General features: G+C 44.0%; 1 protein-coding gene across 18 annotated transcripts in view; it reads left to right on the top strand.

Annotated features, from left to right (window-relative positions):
- ABI3BP (ABI family member 3 binding protein) overlaps positions 1-18,849 on the top strand; it is a 277,686-nt gene that overhangs the window by 241,627 nt on the left and 17,210 nt on the right. For all 18 annotated transcript variants that reach the window (XM_075265013.1, XM_075265012.1, XM_075265014.1 and 15 more), the window contains 2 exons: positions 17,097-17,176; positions 18,278-18,307. In XM_075265013.1, the coding sequence (XP_075121114.1) occupies positions 17,097-17,176; positions 18,278-18,307 (110 nt within the window). The remainder of the gene's footprint in view (positions 1-17,096; positions 17,177-18,277; positions 18,308-18,849) is intronic.

The following is an 18,849-nucleotide window of genomic DNA, read 5'->3' as shown; positions in this document are numbered from 1 at the left end:
ATTCCGAGATTGGTGTACAGGCAGCCACCGCGATCCAGACAGAGATGCAGTCCCAGAGTTCTTACAGAACGGCCTGGAGAGAGGACTAGCACCTGCCACCCTCAAGGTTCAAGTGTCAGCTCTATCTGCTCTCCTGGAGACACGGTTATCACAAGATCCTCTTGTCAAACAGTTCCTTAGGGGGGCTGCCAGGCTCCGCCCCCAGGTACGGCCCCCTGTCCCCAGGTGGGACCTGGCCGCGGTTCTACAAGGGCTATGTGCGCCCCCCTTCGAACCATTATCTGAAGTGGACTGGAAATACCTGTCATTTAAGGTGACTTTCCTGCTGGCAATAACCTCCGCCAAGAGGGTTGGCGAATTGCAGGCCCTAGCGGCCTCCGAACCTTTCATAACCTTCTTCCCTGACAGGGTAAAGCTAAGGTTCGTTCCGGGATTTTTGCCAAAGGTACCAACACTTCAGAACACCAACCAAGTGATCACCCTACCGGGTTTCTTTCCCTCTCCTGCTACGGAGCAGGAGGAGAAGCTACACACACTGAATCTGGTAAGAGCACTACGTATTTACCTAGACCGTACAGCACCATTCCAAAGATCAGAGAATCTTCTGGTTAATGTGTTTGGCCACAATAGAGGCGCTAAAGCATCAAAGGTAACCCTGTCGAGATGGATCAGAGATCAGCTGTTCCCTTCGGGCCCAGAATCTTCCTGTTCCAGATGTCCTACGAGCCCATGCCACCCGAGCAGTGGCGACATCATGGGCAGAGACACGGTTCCTCTCTCTAGAGCAGATATGTGCTGCAGCCTCGTGGAGCTCACAACTGACTTTTGCCAAACACTACAGATTGGACTGGCGTACGGCCGATGCTACAGCATTTGGGCACTCCGTCTTGGCATCAGCCTGCCAGGAGGACCCGCCCTAGGGGAAACAATACTTGCTAAATCCCCAGTTGTGCTGCTGTTGGGCGTAGGGGGAAAGAAAGATTATGAATGATAATCTGTTTTCCCTTAGCCCAAACAGCAGCACAAGGCTCCCTCCCTAGGAAGTACTATTGTACAAATATGTTGTGTATATGTGTGTGTATCACCTTTATAAATTGCTCTTTATATATCATACTTGTTACTAAAACAAGGGAGGAGCAGGTCTTCCGGCCTCTTATAGGGGTCAAAAGCTGTTAGGTAATTAAAAATTCCACCTGTCCTAACAGCTCATAGGGGCAGAAATACACCAGTTGTGCTGCTGTTTGGGCTAAGGGAAAACAGATTATCATTCATAATCTTTCTGTTTGAAGTCTGACTTTGGGCAGAGGGACATGCAAAATTGCAGAGAAAATTACAAAATCACCAGCAGCTAATCCACTATGGAGTGCAATTGTAGTGTTGTGGATGGGATTTCAACAATCCACAGTACATATTCAACTGTCGTTTTTCAGCCTTTGCAATGCAAAAGTTGAAAATTAAAGGGGCTCTATCAGCAAAATCATGCTGCTAGAGCCCCACATATGCGTGCATAGCCTTTAAAAAGGCTATTCAGGCATCGGTAATGTTATATTAAACTACCCCCCCCCCCCCCCCGTTTTAAAAAAATAACCTAAAAAAGAATGTGCTCTACTTACGGATCGTGCACGCTGGGCGGGCATTCAGGGTGTGTCTTCATCTTCTTCCCCGCCTCTTCTTCCTCCGATGTCCTCAGGTCCCGTCTTCTTCAAGCGCTCGCTCACAGACACTGATATGAAAAAACGGCCTGGGCGCATGCGCAGTAGCATGCGGCTTCTACTACGGCTACTGCGCATGCGCCCCGGCTATCACTGTCCGTTCGCGAGCGCTGGAGGAAGACGGGACCGGAGGACATTGGAGGAAGAAGAGGCAGGGATGAAGATGAAGACACACCCTGAATGCCCGCCCAGCGTGCACGTTCGGTAAGTAGAGCACATTCTTTTTTAGGTTATTATTTTAAAACGGGGGGGGGGGGGGGTAGTTTAATATAACATTTACGGTGCCTGAATAGCCTTTTTAAAGTCTATGCACGCATATGTGGGGCTCTAGCAGCATGATTTTGCTGATAGAGCCCCTTTAAGGCCAGTTGTCCGGGAATTGCAGCTGAAAGCCACAGTGAAAACCAGCGGCTTTTTGCATCAAGCAGATCTGTTGCTGGATGTCCACTGGAGAAAACACACAGTGCACCAGATACATGTGGCCGTAGTCTTAGACCAACGTTTCTCTGTCGTATTGTAAAACAAGATGATGATAATAATGATGAAGAATTCTGGTTTTATTTACAAAAAAAGTAAATAGCAGCAGAATGAATATAATCGTAAGCATAAAACTTTCCAACAGTTTCTAAAAACTAGTCTGAACAGAGGCTAAGGCTCTTATCTCAATAAAAATAATTACAGTTTTTGGCATGAAAAACAAGAATGAGTTCCAGAAAATGGAACAAGGGGAAACATTCAAAACTTTTCATTTGTGAAAGCTTCCGCTTGCTTTCCACATTTAAGGCTAAGGCCCCATGTAGCGAGATGCAGCAAATAAATGCTGCTGAATAAAGCAGCGGAAACACATCACGTTTTTTCCGCTGTGTTAAAGGGGCTTTAGCATTGGGAAAAGACATTTTTAGCTAAGCACATCCTTGTATAGCCTTTAGAAAGGCTATTCCACACATACCTTTTGTATGTAAATTGCCTCAGTGGTTTTTGAATGAGTCTGTTTTTATGTATATGCTAACTAGCTTCCACTGTGCACTCCGGAAGTGTCTGTGTGCATCTTCTGCTATTCTCTATGTGTATGAGGGCAGAGAGGCTGCTGCTGCTGAGGATGACTCATCTCTCTGCTCTCACACACATAGAGAATAGCAGAGGGTGCTCACAGACACTTTTGGAGTGCATGGAGAAGCATAATTAGCATATGAATAAAAACAGACTTATTCAAAAACTACTGAGGTAATTTACATGCAAAAGGTATGTGTGAAATAACCTTTCTAAAGGCTATGCAAGTATGTGCTTAGCTAAAAATGACTTTTCCCAATGATAAAGCCACTTTAATCATTGAATTTTCACAGAGTTTTCCTCTGTGGACTTTCTGCCCCTATTATACCTATACGGAAAATGCCAGCATTTCCACAGGTATAGTCGATATGCTGCGATTTACAAAAACACAGGCATTTTTGAAAACTTAGCTTTTCCACTGCAGATTTTTTTGTAACAATGTGTTGATGGGATTAGCCAGAATCCCATCCACTTTGCAGGTAATGTAAAACGCAGCAGTTTTTATATGTGGGGCTCCATCTTTAAAGGCATTTTTGCTGTTTGGTGGCCTATGCAAGCAAAACCTAAGGATATAAAGGCTGGTATATACTTATGTGAAATAGAGGGATGAAAATGAGACTAAAGGACATGATTTAAATGGCACAAACATGTTAATAAATGATATACTGAGTATTTGTAAGGCTGGATTCATATCTGCGTTGGAGTCTCCGTAGGAGGACTTTTCTCTCTGCTGCTTTCGGCATAAAACCGGTGGAAAGTGAGGGTCTGCCGGTTTCTGCAGGTAAACACTTTTTAATTGGACAGGTTCTCCATTTTTTGGGTCCCCATGTGGACCCGAAAGAAAGAGATCCGAACACTAAGTGTGAACCTAGCGTAACATTAATCTAGCTTGACTTCAGTTTATTCAGTCCCTATATTTCAATCTCAAGTTCATTTTAAGCTTCAGTGTGTAAATGTTTTACATCTGTGCAGTTTAGAAAGGAAGAAATGTACTATATTTGCCAAGGTCACATGTGGTAAATCAGTTACTGCACTGTGTTCCATAGGAAATAGTTTTAAGTAAACTTCTTTAGCAGGATTTTCTTCTGTCATTGGATTTCTATTATCTTTAGCTAGCTCACTGTCTTAGCAGTTATTTTAATGAAAAGGTAAATGAACTTGTGTTCTTCTTCAGCTCTCAGTATGTCTGCAGAGATTTATTAGCACAAGCAAAATTGTTCTATAAAACATTTTGTGGACTTCAAGTGCTTCAGGAGGTTGTCCAGATGATGGTGTGGTCTAGACTGGAAACACTGTAACAAACACGTAGTTGTTAAAAGTAGATTTGTACTAGATTGTATCCTGTGAAAGCAAACAAGAATGTTTCTATTTATTTACAGCCATCAGAAATCCTGACATCTGAAACTGGAACTTGTATACAGTTACCCTGCATTGAAATGACTGCGTTTCAGCCGTGAAACTTGGTCCATGTGTTGGCTAATTTTGCTGGCCTAAACATCATGCCAGGAGAGGGACTCCTAGTATAGTTATCTATGCTGCTAGGAGTCCCTGCTTCCAGTCTCCCCCTTTCCACATCTTGGAAAGCTAATAAATTACTAGTATCATCTATGCCTTGAAAAGATGATTACCCCAAAGACAGCCATGAAGTCACTGTCCGGTCACAAGTTCCCTTCTTGTATACCTGACTAACTATTTGTAATGCAATAGACTGATTTAGAGGCAGATTTGGTCTTACAAAGTCTCACTCTTATACATACATACCAATGTAATGTAATGATGTCACATGTACTGTATAAACAATATATTCACTAATGATATGTACATAATCAATGACAATATAATTCAGTAATGGTGTACATACAAGTGGGGCTTCTTTGGGGGCAACTCAGTGGATAGCGCTGCATCCTTGGAGTGCTGGGGTCCTGGGTTCGAATCCCCCACCAGGAACAACATTTGCAAGGAGTTTGTATGTTCTTCCCATATTTGCATGGATTTCCTCCCATTCTACAAAGACATACTGAAGGGGAAAAAAAAATGTACATTGTGTTCCCCGGAGTCCTTGTCTAAGAGAGTATATGTGGCTGCTTACAGGTGGAGCAGCATGTACTGATATTCATATTTGCATGTATTTCACGTAAAATAATGTTTCAACCCCCTAAACTTGCAAACACACAGCATAGTTCTGCATCTAATTCTGCAACCTTTTCCCAAAGTTTAGCACTCTGTAAATTGAAGCTGTCACCTGTAACAAGATGAGAGGCTCAGGGGCAACATAGATCACACTCAACATTTCAGATCTTGCATGCTGTCTATTGTACTAGTAAATTGAATCAATATAAATGGATATGAATTGACTCCCATCATTTCCCATGTGCTAAATTTTTAAGCGCCATGCACTTGGTAGGGTGTGCTCTGTTTTTACCATCTACTACTTGTAAATTGATGAAAACATTGTCATAAACTGAATTTACTGGATGTCATCCTCTGTCTTTTAATATCCTGTAGTAATAAACAGGGATCTCATAATATTGTTGTGACTTGGAATTCAATGGTTTGCATTATGCAGGCTGACTTGGGATACTATTTGCAGAACATGACAGGATGATTTTTATGATTTTGTTAAATGTTTTCCCTGATAAACATGTTATTTATGCTTAATGTCCCGCCCATTGACAGCACTATCTGCACAAAGCACAGCCAAACTATGACTATGACTGTAAAAATAAGCAAAGCCATTAAACTGCAACTACAAAATCCATTTTATAATTCCAAGTATTACAACATATACTAGGGAAATTCTGGATTCAATGAAACCAGAGAACAGTCAGTGCAGGGGGTTCTGTCTACTGACCATTGACTTATTGTGTCTGGCATGTCAGTAACTTTTAATTATCTACAAAGTTTACTTTGTCAAGTGTCATATATATCATGTGTATTATATCTGGTTTATATTATATAGAAACGATATTGCTCATTGTGGCCACTCTGAAGATTTTGTGCTAGAAGTATGGCACATAATTTACCACAATCTCTTTCATGACTGATGTCACTGATTCCTAACCCTTTGTTCAACTATTTCTACAATACATCCCCTAGATTATCCTACTATTATAAATGCAAAAGTTTGGATGTTTGTATGTTTGTTACTCGATTACGCAAAAAGGCTGAACGGATTTGGATGAAATTTGGCACATAGATAGTTTGTAACCTCGATTAACACATAGGCTACTTTTTATCCCAGTAAATGACATGGCTTCACGACTTATGAATTTATGTTCATATACTATATTAAACTGCTCTTGCCTGCAGCTAATTGCAGTTTGCTGATAAAGCCAGGTCTGTTATCTCTCTATGTAAACACACAGATAACCCTGAGTCAGTTGTGAACAAGCATTTGCATATTATCTGATCTGCTCTAATGCTGAAACACTGAGATGGGCAAACCCTTTTAATCCAAATTGTCAGTTTGCCAATTTTAGACATGCTGGGAAAAAGAAAATCTAATTTGTCGCAAAATTGTAAAACAACAAGAGCTATGAAGGAGCCAGAAGTCAACAGAGTTCTCCTCAAGCAGAGCTAAGGAGGATTGAGCAAGCTAGGCATCAATCGGCTCTTAGAGCAACCAAAATGCCGGAGCAAGCGAATCATCAATGCCAACTACACACTCATTATATGACGTCCTAGCGAGCTGCTGAGATGCTGGAACAATCACAGTCATGGTGTGAGGAACAAGTTCAGCGGCAGGACAGCTTAAGAGCTGCTGAAATGCCAGAGCAGGCAAACCATCGACGGCAGCAATTTTCTGAATATAGGCGGATCATCGACGCCAGCAACATGCAGACGAAGTCGCAGGCAGAAACTAGTAAAGTATATAGTGTATGTATAAAGTATGTACTGTAGTCTGTTGCTCACAGTTTGGAATCCTTTTTAAACTGAAGAGGAACCCATTTGTCTTAAATAGGGAACGAATGACAGGTTTATAAAGAGAGGGATCTGTTAATCACTATATGTGGCTGGAAGCAGGACACGCAGACTGCTTATTATCATCTATGTACACATGCTATAGCTAAAGCTAAGGAAGGGAGATAGAAATAAAGAAACACTCCGGTGAAAACCCTTTTTCCATCCTTGCACCCCTTACGTGATCTGGTCTTTAGCATACCAAGCATCTTTTTATTGCAGTTTACTATGTGTATTGCCCTTAAAGGGGCTCTATCATTGGAAAAAGTCATTTTTAACTAATCACATCCTTGCATAGCCTTTAGAAATGCTATTCCACAAGTACCTTTTGTATGTAAATTGCCTCAGTAGATTTTGAATAAGTCTGTTTTTATTCATATTCTAATTAGCTTCTCCATGCACCCCGAGAGTCTCTTCGTCTTCTGTATATACAGCACAGGCTGATGCTGACTCCTCCTCCCTGTTCTCATACACAGCAGGGACAGGAGAGCTGGCTGACAACTTCCTGTGCACGCTGGAGCCTAATTAGCATATGAATAAAAATGGACTTATTCCAACACTACTGAGGCAATTTACATACAAAAGGTAGGTGTGGAATAGCCTTTCTAAAGGCTATACAAGGATGTGCTTAGTTCAAAATGACTTTTGCCAATGACAGAGCCCCATTAAATAGCTCTTTAAATCAAAAATAGCATTTACCAAGATACCTGTGGCTTTTTTATGTAAATTATGCCTCTTTGTGATTGTTTGCTGCCCTGCACGTTATTTATGAGAACGCTTTTCTGAGTAGAGAGAAAATAAGGGTGTTTGTAACCTATTAAATCACCATTGCACTTGTACTGAGAACAACCATGCCAGTAATATATTTCATTTTGTCCTTAATTTACCTTTTCTGGTTATTTTATAATGCTAAGTGGATCCACAGAGACATGATTTTACCATTTGAACAATATTAACTTTGCTGACCTTTGTCCAGTGGTATTAATATATCACAGTAAAATGAATCATCGTGAAGATTTTGGTGTCAAGTATGCAACAGATGCAAATGGAATTTTGGACTGTGATCTCTTTAATAATACAGCTTTAACAATGATGGATTGTCCCTTCAAAACAAGTGGTGCATTTTGTACAGCTGGCATTGGAAAAGGTTTTCACCTACTTCATTTTATTAATGTTATTTCTGAGTGTTTCGTTGTATGAAGTGAAAGTCGCTTTTCTCATTTTATACACACATTGTTTTTTTCTAACCATTTAATTTATAAACCAGTTCTTTTTCCATTTTATATATGAAGATCAAGCTATGTTGGCATGGTACCCTTTAAATTCCATCTATTATAGTCAATGTAGGTGTTAAGATGGTAAATGCAGTTCAGAGCCAAAGTAAGAACCAGTACTAGATACACCGATATAAATGGTTAAACTTCGCTGTGTGTTCAGCAGTCCCCAGGCTGCACTGACTCCAACCCCACAATGGGTTCACCAGGGGATGGACTTAGCTGCACTGTTGAGTCGGGAAACACCAAACACACAGCGCACCACAAATCACGGTAACCCAGACACTGAGATCTCTTACCAGAGGGTGTTTCGGGTTGCATTATAAGTCCAAGAGTCCAGAAGGCTGAGGCAGGTGGTCAGCAGGTGGTAGCAGGGAGTAAAGCGTAATCGCATGTTCTGGTTCGTCAGCAAGAGGGCAATGCACTGCAATGGGTAATCCAAATGGAGGGCAAGGCAGCAAAGTACAAAAACGGTGATCAGGAAGCAGAGGTTTAGATGCAAGATAGGGACATAATCAGGAGCAGGCACAGTACAAAATCAGGAGGCAAAGGCCAAGGCAAAAGGGTCAGAAACACAGGTAATCAGATAACAGTGGTATGCTTATTATCAGGAAACTAGTTCAACTGAATAGCCATTGGCAGTCCAAAGCCAGAGCCCTCCTTAAAGGGGCTCTATCACTGGGAAAAGTCATTTTTATCTAAACACATGCTTGCATAGGCTTTAGAAAGGCTATTCCACACTTACCTTTTGTATGTAGATTGCTTCAGTGGTCTCTGAATAAGTCCGTTTTTATTCATATGCTAATGAGCCTCCAGCCAGTACAGGAAGTTCCCAGCAGCCTCCTCTCTCCTATTATCTTCTATGTGTGTGAGTCAAACAGGAAGCGAGTCATCAGCAGCAGCAGCCTCCCATAGAAAACAGCAGAGAGAGGTGTGCACCATCTATCGTGCACTAGTCTAATTAGCATATGAATATAAACGGACTTATTCAGAAACCAGTGAGGCAATCTACATACAAAAGGTAGGTGTGAAATAGACTTTCTAAGGGCTATGCAAAGGTGTGATTAGTTAAAAATGACTTTTCCTAGTGATAGAACCCCTTTAAATAGGCTCCGGTCTGCTGCTAGACCAAAACTGGATGTCCCCCGTCCAGCTCAGAAAGAGACTGGCAACCCCCGCATAATGCAGCAGAGGTTTGGGCTTGCCTTCTGAGACCAGGAAGCGGGGAGCGCAGTGGGGAAAGGACTGGCAGTCTCTGCACAGCGCTGTGGAGGGTCTGGTCTTCCTCATAACAGTAGGTGAAAAGGTAGCACAACATCCATGTAGTTTGAAGTAGTGAAAAATAAATAGTCCTATGTAAAAGTCTTAGCAATTCTGCTGTAAATCACACTGTTGTTTCAAAGGAAGGAGATACTAGTGTTACTCATTGCATTAACTCCTACAAAACCAAATTATATGGGTTGTCTTCTTTTAATAATTAATGACAGGTTTTCCTACTTGTTAGAACTCTGATCAACTCTAGTCTGCATGGAAATCCTTCTGCAAGTGTCTAAGTCCTATACAGGTCCACTACAGAGGAAAATTAAGTATTACATGGTGCCTATTGAAATCGGTGGTCTGTATGGATAATGCCAGTTGGGGTACTTCTAAGGGTCCTGATATCGTCCTTTACTATCAGAACTTAGGAGTAGAATTACTTAGTTGAATAGCGGAATGATGTGCACCATTAGTTGGATGATATGTGTTTTGTGTATGGTTCTAAACAGTTTTTTGGGCAGAGTAGAATGCGCTGATAAAAAGTCAGTGCCCTATACACTGCTTACTTACCAAGCCTTGAAATGGATCAACTGAGCAAAAAAGTTCAAATTTTGTTTGTACACAAAAAAAATGTGACTGTAGGACTTGGTGTACAAGGAAAGACGAACAATAAATATAAATGTCAGAGAGATCAATTTGTTAAAATTGTTTGATTAAGCAATATGCAGCTGGAGTTTACTGCTTGTTTCTGAGCAACTGGGAAAAAAATAGACTATTTTTTTACTTTGTCTATCAGACTTTTATCTTGAACCTTTTGGAAACAAAAATAACTGAATAATGACAAGAACTGAATAGTTTAGTCCTTCAATCATGTAACCGCCCCAGGCACATTTTCTGATTTCTCAGAGACATTTAATTTCCCCATTTCTGGAAACTGAACGTCACCAATACTCCTCTCCCCCCCTCCGCCCTCCCCTCACGTCCCCATCATACTCACCCATGTTCATGTCCTCTTCTTCTGCTGGGTGTCACTTCCTGCAGGGGAGCTGGCGCCTGCGCAATAGAATGGTGGCAGAAGTGAATAGCAGAAGCAGCGGCCTCCCACACATGTTTAATAGAATTAGCTCGATTGTCGTGCCAATATTGTTGGATATTAAAGGAATTCTGTTACCAATAACATGCAGCGCAACCTGTAGGCAGTATGGTATAGAGCAGGAGGAGCTGAGCAGAAAGTTATAAATATATTTGTGGGGAAAAATTTATTTCATAGGGCCAGTTCACATGGAGTGTACAGGCGCGCATTCTAGCATGTATACATGTGTCAGAATGTGATTGCTCAAAACAGATCCCATTCATTTCAATGGGTTGTTACTGGCGTATAACGCGTGTTCCCTGTCGTCCGTACCAGCGGCACAATGTGGGGTATTTCTGCCCCTGTGTGCTGGTAGGACAGGCGGATTTTTAATTAGCCAATCAAAAAGCGTGGCTGGCCCTATAAGAGGGCACAAGAACCTCCCCTCTGCGTGTTTTTTTCTGTCCTGTGTGGACAGAGGACAGGTGGAGGACTTGTGTCCTCTTATTGGGCTCAATAGGGTTACTTACCCTTTGAGCACTTTTCTTAGCTTCTTACTCCAGGGCCCTTCTTGATTGAAGGTCTATCTTCTGGCCCTGTTGAGGGAATTAATGTTATTAGCCTGTAAGTGGCTTACCCCCCCCCCCCCTCCTTCCTCCATCCTCCTTCCTACCTTCTCTTCTCCTAGGCTGCCTTCTGCTGCTGCCGGTGAACCTGTTTGTTTCATCTTACGCCGCATCCCCGTCCTCCGGCCACTTCGCTGATGCGGTGGCTGTATTAGCTATGGAGCGGCAGCCGGAACTAAGAGTTCCCGGCGATGTTTCGTGGCGACCGCTGGCCGGGTGCGCACTTCCGGTTGGGAAGCTGGAAGTACGGCGGCGCCATTGCTAGTACTGGCGCCGGCGGTCTCCAGGCTCCGGCAGGGCTCTGGCCGCGTTTTGGGCCAGGAATTGGCCTTAGGAGGCTGAGGTAGGTGCCCTTGTTGGGGCTTGCTGAGGGGGGGGAATCTTGCCTTTCTAACCCTGTTTGGGTTAGACTTTTGGAGCTGTAGCTCCGCCCATTTCCGGCCGGGTTAAAGGTCAGGCCGGCCGGCTAGCAGTTACCTTCGGCTTCCTAGTGGCGCTGAAGGCTGGGTATTGTGTAACCCTAAAGCTCCTGTTGCTTCTACTGCTGTTTCTACCAACTTGTTGGATGTCACCTTGCTATCCGGTCTTCTGACCTGGTAAGATCTACCCTTTTTATTCTTGACATGTCTTGGTACAAAGGTTTGCATGGTCTGTTCTCTCTGTAGGATATGTCATCCTCTACTACCCCTCTGGGGGATTTTAGGAGGAAAGCTACTGCTAAAAGGAAGCATCTTTCCTGTTTTGACTGTGACACACCGCTCCCTGATGGTAGGTAGCGGCTTAAAGGGTCATCCTCTCTGGGGTACCACTGGTCCTATAACCCGCCTATTATTTTTAGGCTACGAATGGGCCCGTTGTCGCGGTTGCAGAGGCCCTCCACCAGAGGAGCCCTCTCCCAGAGATATGATGGCCTGGGTCAAGGAGATGGTGAGTTTGGGCATCGCTCGGGTAAATGTAATTCCCTTGCTTGTACTCTCCTTTTATTTTTTTGCAGGATGATTCCCTTAAAGGCATACAGTCTACCTTGTCTCAGCTCACCAAGAGACCATGCACTGAGCATCGTTCCTCGTCCCTCCCTCCCCTGGAACATCTACGGGTGGCAGAGGATGATTCCTCCGAGGACGACTCAGTAGTTTCCAGCAGACCTGTGTTCCACTATGAACAAACAGGCAGGCTGCTGAAGTCCATCCGGTCTACAGTGGGCCGAGATGTTGACGGGGAAGCCTCCACGTCTGCCTCTGGGGGACATATTGCCTTCCATGCGGACGCCACGCTGACCGACCTTATGGGGCAGCAGTGGAAACAGCCAGAGAAGGGACACTCCCTTTCCAGGATCTTTAAGACCTTGTTCCCTATGGATTCGGCTCAATGGGATTCCTGGGGGCCTCCCCCGAAGGTGGATCTAGCCGTGGCGAAGTTGTCTCGTAGAACCCTGGTGCCCCTTGAAGATGGATCAAATCTTCAGGATCCTCTGGATCGTAGGGCTGACGCCACATTGAAGAAGGTTTACTCTGCTTCCTCTGCCCAAGCTTCAGTAGCCATAGCCTCTACCACTGTGGGCGATTTTCTACGTAGCCGCCTAGCTACCTTGGAGCGGGATATTGATTCCGGCGTGGACAGGGATGACATCTTGGCTTCCATGAAGAATGTTCATAGGGCTGCAGATTTTTTGGCGGAGTCTTCCCGCCATCAATTAAAAATTTCAGCCAAATCGATGGTGTTGTCTACTGCGGCCCGTAGATTCCTGTGGCTAAAGCCTTGGCGTGCAGACTTCGCATCCAAGGCTGCTCTCTGTGCTCTCCCCTTTGAGCCAGGAAGAGTGTTTGGCCGAGGCTTGGATACCATCATGGAGGGATTAGCAGAAGGTAAGGGGAAGTCCTTACCTCAAGCTTCCAGGGGCAGACGTGCCCCCTCTAGAGGCAGAGGTTCGGCCTCCAACTATAGACGCCCGGCTCAGCAAAGGCGTTCCAGATATCGCCCTAGGGGAACTGGACGAGGTGCTTCCAGGGAAGACACCAAGAGGAAGCCGGAGTTTTGACGCGGGGCAGCTCCCTGTGGCCCCCCTTCCTGTGGGAGGACGTCTTTCCGCTTTCTTCAGAGCATGGGTCACCCATATTCAAGATCCATGGGTGTTAAGAATTATACAGCACGGGTATCTTATCAATTTTCAGCTTCCACCTCCAGATCGGTTCGTTGCCACCAGAACCCTTCCACCTTCTCAACAGGCCAGTCTAGAGGCCTCGGTCGCCGAGTATGTTGTGAAAGGCGCCCTAGAGAAGGTCCCAGCCTCAGACCTCGGTCGGGGAGTTTACTCCCCCGTCTTTCTGGTCCCCAAAGTCACCGGGGGCTGGAGAATGATAATAGACCTGAGGTACCTCAATCGCTTTATCAGGAAGAGGTCATTTCGTATGGAAACCGTGGATTCCGTGACTGCTTTTCTCCAGCCAGGAGATGTGATGGTCACCCTCGACCTGAAGGACGCCTACCTTCATGTCTCTATTGCTCACTCCCACAGGAAATTCCTCAGGATTGCCGTTTCTATGGCCGGCCACAGGGAGCACTTTCAATTCACAGCTCTGCCATTCGGCATCACATCCGCCCCCCTGGTATTTACCAAGGTGATCGCTCCGGTCGCCGCGGCCCTCAGATTGCAGGGTCTCTTCATCGTTCCTTACCTAGACGACTGGCTACTAAAAGCTCAGTCTCCTGCTGCTCTCCTCCAGCAGCTCAACCTTGCCATCAGCTTCCTACAAGAGTTAGGATGGATCATCAACTGGGAGAAGTCCGAAATCGTTCCATCCACACGGAGGAAATTCCTCGGGTTCATAGTGGATTCAGAAGCGATGCAGATCTTCCTCTCCAGCCCAAGGAAGGAAAGGATCCAGGCCAGTGCACGTTTTCTATTACACACCCGGCGGGTAACTATTCGCACCGCCATGAGAGTCCTCGGCCTAATGTCATCCTCGGCCAGAGCAGTCCCTTGGGCTTTATGGCATTTGCGTCCCCTGCAGATGGAAGTGTTGAGAACCTGGAACAGGTCTCCACGGGGACTGCACAAGAAGATCTGCTTTTCTCCCGCTACCCGTCTTTCCCTCAGATGGTGGATACACCTGAAAGACGGAAGGTCCACGGTCCCGACATTGTGGACCCTGTTGACAACAGATGCATCCCAGTGGGGATGGGGAGCCCATTGCCAGGACAAGACTGTACAAGGACGATGGAGATGTCCGGAGCTGGGGTCATCCAATCTCAAGGAACTCAGAGCAGTGTACCTGGCCCTAGTACACTTTGCCCCGGAATTGAAAGGCAAGTCTGTCAAGATCAGGTCAGACAACATGACGGTGGTAGTCTACATAAACAAACAAGGGGGCACCAGGTCACCAACCTTACTGAGAGAGACGAATCTCATATTCACCTGGGCAGAGAAGAATCTGGTCCAGTTATCCGCTGTTCACATAAAGGGCTCCCTGAACATAGTAGCGGATCATCTGAGTCGGGGTATTACCGTATCAGGAGAATGGTCTCTCAATCCAGACTTATTCCAACAGATCGTCCAGAGATGGGGTCTCCCGGAGGTCGATCTAATGGCTACCCGACTCAATGCCAAGGTAGGGACCTTCTGCTCTCTATACCAGGAGGACAATCCCTTGGCAGTGGATGCCCTGTCCATCCCATGGAGGTTCAGGCTGTTTTACATATTCCCTCCAATTCCAATCATACCGAAGGTATTGATCAAAATAAGACAGGACCAAGCCTCGGGAATAGCCATAATCCCGTTCTGGCCAAAAAGGGCTTGGTTTGCTCAGCTCATACAAATGAGTCAGGGCATATATTGGAGGCTTCCCCCTCTCCCAGACCTGGTAACCCAAGGAGAGCTGAGATGCCAGGATCTGAGGAGACTCAACCTGACAGCCTGGAGGTTGACCAGTCCCTATTGAGGAATAGAGGACTGTCACAAGCCGTCTTGATGACCCTATCCAGCGCCAGAGCGGATTCGACTAACAGGAATTACCGTCGAATTGGTAACATCTTTAATGCCTGGTGTCTGCAGCATCAAGTGGACTCCACTGATCCCCCGACGGAAGCGATCCTGGACTTCCTTCAAGATGGACTAGACAGAGGTCTTGCTGCGGCCACACTCAAGGTACACGTAGCGGCCCTGTCCGCCTATCTGGGGAGGCGTTTGTCTCAGGATCCTTTAGTGAGCACCTTTATTAAAGGAGCAACTAGGCTGAGACCGGTGATGAACACCCCTGTCCACCAATGGGACCTTATTCCGGTCCTGAACGCTCTTTGTGACCAACCATTCGAACCCCTGGAGGATGTCTCCCTTAAGTTACTGACCGGCAAAATGGCACTGCTATTGGCAGTTACAACTGCCAAAAGAGTTAGTGAGCTACAGGCCTTATCTGCTGAAGAGCCATATACTATTTTCTTTTCGGACCATGTGCAGCTTAGGTTCCTCCCAGGGTTTCGTCCCAAGATACCATCCGCTGTTAATAGGAACCAAACAATTTCCCTTTCAGTATTTTGTCCTTCCCCCTCTTCACCTGAAGAGGAAAGATGGCACAAGCTGGATGTAGTCAGATGCCTGCAAATTTACCTGCAGCGCACTCGCCCTTTTAGGCAGGCCGAAAACCTGCTAATTAGCTATACGGGGAAAAACAAGGGCGCCAAAGCTGCCAAAGCTACGATATCCCGCTGGGTTTCCGAGACTATAAAGGTCGCCTATACCGCCCAAGGGCTGCCGGCCCCATCTTTTCTTCATGCCCACTCAACCAGGGCAGTGTCCACCTCTCGAGCTGAGAGGAGTGCGTTGTCTTTAGATCAAATATGTGCAGCTGCTTCCTGGGCATCTGAGTCCACCTTCATTCGGCATTACCGCCTGAAGGACCAGGTGGCAGATTCCTCTGCCTTTGCCCAGACCATTTTAAGCTCAGTCATGGAATAATCCCACCCATCTTGGGGCCTACTTGCTATATCCCCACATTGTGCCGCTGGTACGGACGACAGGGAACAAGTGATTATGAAGATAATCTTGTTTCCCTTAGTCCTAACAGCGGCACAAGATTTCCCACCCTGGGAATCATATCTTATGTATAAAACTGTGTATAAATATGGAGGTACTTTTGTATTGACACGCAGAGGGGAGGTTCTTGTGCCCTCTTATAGGGCCAGCCACGCTTTTTGATTGGCTAATTAAAAATCCGCCTGTCCTACCAGCACACAGGGGCAGAAATACCCCACATTGTGCCGCTGTTAGGACTAAGGGAAACAAGATTATCTTCATAATCACTTGTTATTTTGCGTGCGCAATTTTGCGGCCGCAAAATTACTCGCATTATACACCTGTAACGACCCATTGAAATGAATGGGATCTGTTTTGAGCGCTCACATTCTGACACGTGTAATACATGCCAGAATGCGAGCGAATTAACTCCGTGTGAACTGGCCCATACTTGTCATTTATTCATATAAATCTTTGTTCTGTGATCCTCTAGTCATGGGGCAATGACTGACAGCCATCCATGTGTGAACTATTGTGTATAAGTAGTGGTATCACTCACTAGTATTTATAACACATCAGCTAGAACAATTTGATATTTTATTATGCAGTACATCACATTCTTCACATTTCTTCTCAACAGATCAAAAGTTGTGCAATATATGTGTATTCTGTGTAATATATTACGGAAAAACAAGAACAGATCTTCCAGTGGGTCCAAACTACTTTTTTGCAAAAGATATAGTATTTGCAGAATAGATAGAAGTGTCAGTAAGTTGTATGTGATGTATAGCCCTTGTATAGAGCCAAGGTACACATGTAAGACCGCCATCATATCAGGGCACCACCACTCCACTATGTAATAACTGATGTGTCACAATGCAGTAGTTAATATGGAGAAAGTTACTCCAGCACTTCAGTTTATGATGATCTCACTTTATTTTTCTTACAAGGATATGTAAAGATATTTACAGTAATGAAAACCATGACACATTTCTCAACACAGTTCTGTAGTTAGCAGGTTAACCAAACTGTGCAGGCACAGTGCCGACCCCACATTTCGATGGCACAGAGCCCTGTGCTAGAGACCGTTTGTAGGAAAACCACTAAATTATGTTGTTGTTTTTCTTCATTTTATAGTTATGAGTTCCAAGTCATACCCAAAAATCCTCTTGGTGAAGGACCAAGCAGTGCAACAGTGGAATTTAACACAGAATCGGGTAAGTATATACCTTGGTTGTTGTTGATCAGCGCATAAATATACGCATGTTTAGCAGGATATATATAACATATATATATATATATATATATATATATATATATATATATATGAATTCAACTTTTATAGGTACAGTGGCACACTTCTGTATTTCATCAGTTTACAGAAAAATATAGAGGAACTTTACATTACATTTCTACCTTCAATAAACAGGAGAGATCAGAGTTCAGAATCATTGGTTTTAATGGGATATAATGTCTGATTTTATTAGGACTTGCCATCTTTCTGCTGTATATATTGAACAGTATAATATAGTTTACTATGCTATTTTATCCTGTAGAAGAAAATAAAACCTGAGAGAGCTAAAGCAATGGTTTACTCGTAGTTCTGCCGGATAAGAGTCTTATCTTTCCAGTTTGTCCGGTAACACACTTTACAATTTGTGCAGGACTGTTTCTCAAATGAAATCTCAAAAGGGAGGAGTTCATGCTAATATACATTGAAAGGGTTGTTTCCCAAACAGAAGGGGCGGAGTTTAATATAGAACTTCTATTGTTGCTGTCAAATGTGACGGAACTGCTGCCAGAGCCTGTGAATGGAACATTTGTGCAATGTTCGAGATAAAAACCAAAAACACGATAATTCTACAAAGTTTATTTACATTGAAAACATAAACCACAGAGATAAACTGCTGAACATGTTACGCGCAGAAAGGTAAAGTGACGCAAATCCCATTCATTAAAAAAAAGAAGAAAGAAAAAGCTCCTGATTTTAGTTTATCATGTTTCTGAAGACAGCTGAAAATCTGAAGCTCTCATTTAGAAATATTAGGCACCATGGGAATCTTGTAGAGATTTGTTTCAGAGCAACATCTCCAGCTGACTACACATCTGGTCGTAATCTCTGTGTGCTGAGAAATGTGCGCGAATTATATCCATGTGTGCAAAGGCTTTCCCTTGTTTCATAGGCTTTTGAAGCTCATTGTAAAGTGCAAGGTCTATAGCTACCTTGTTCATCCCAAGACTTACAAGACATAGGTAATGGTGAAATGGGATATCTTGTGTAAATATAAAGTAACTAACAAAGTGTGTCCTTTCTACAGCTGACCCAAGAGTAAGCGAACAAGCTTCAGGTAAGAAACATTGTATTCCTGCCCATTAGTTTCTGCTTCCTTCATGTCTAAATACTGTGTCACTATGTATTATGGGCCCTAGTGCGTATATCATGCTATGATATAAGTAATGGCAATCTCTCTACAGCATCAAGGAATATGCTAGTGCTATATACATGGTTATACTAGAAGATATTTTTATTCTTAAAAGCTAATCTTGGCCTTTTCTTCCACTTTCTTAGCATATGGTTAATGGCTTATTGACTTTATGACTGAACCCCACAGATGTGAATTAATGCAGAAAAAGCTTAGTTTGCACATAGCAATGATGCTTTGCACCAGCTTTTATACACAAATCAGGTTTATGTAGGAAACTATTCCATGTTATTTGTATGCGTTAAAAGCTAAACTATACATTTGAATAAAAACGTGGCTTGTGCTATCCTCATGGATAAACAAAGCTAATAGAAGTGCATAGAAATAGAGAGAACCTGTAAAGAATGTAGTCCTGCTACACAGCAGAAGCGACAGATAGCTGTCTGCTATCTGTCATTTAGAATACT

This window comes from Leptodactylus fuscus, chromosome 2 (assembly GCF_031893055.1).
Source record: "Leptodactylus fuscus isolate aLepFus1 chromosome 2, aLepFus1.hap2, whole genome shotgun sequence".
In the NCBI taxonomy this organism is placed as follows: domain Eukaryota; kingdom Metazoa; phylum Chordata; class Amphibia; order Anura; family Leptodactylidae; genus Leptodactylus; species Leptodactylus fuscus.
Note: the sequence above shows the minus strand (reverse complement) of the source record. Positions and strands in the feature narration are given on the sequence as shown.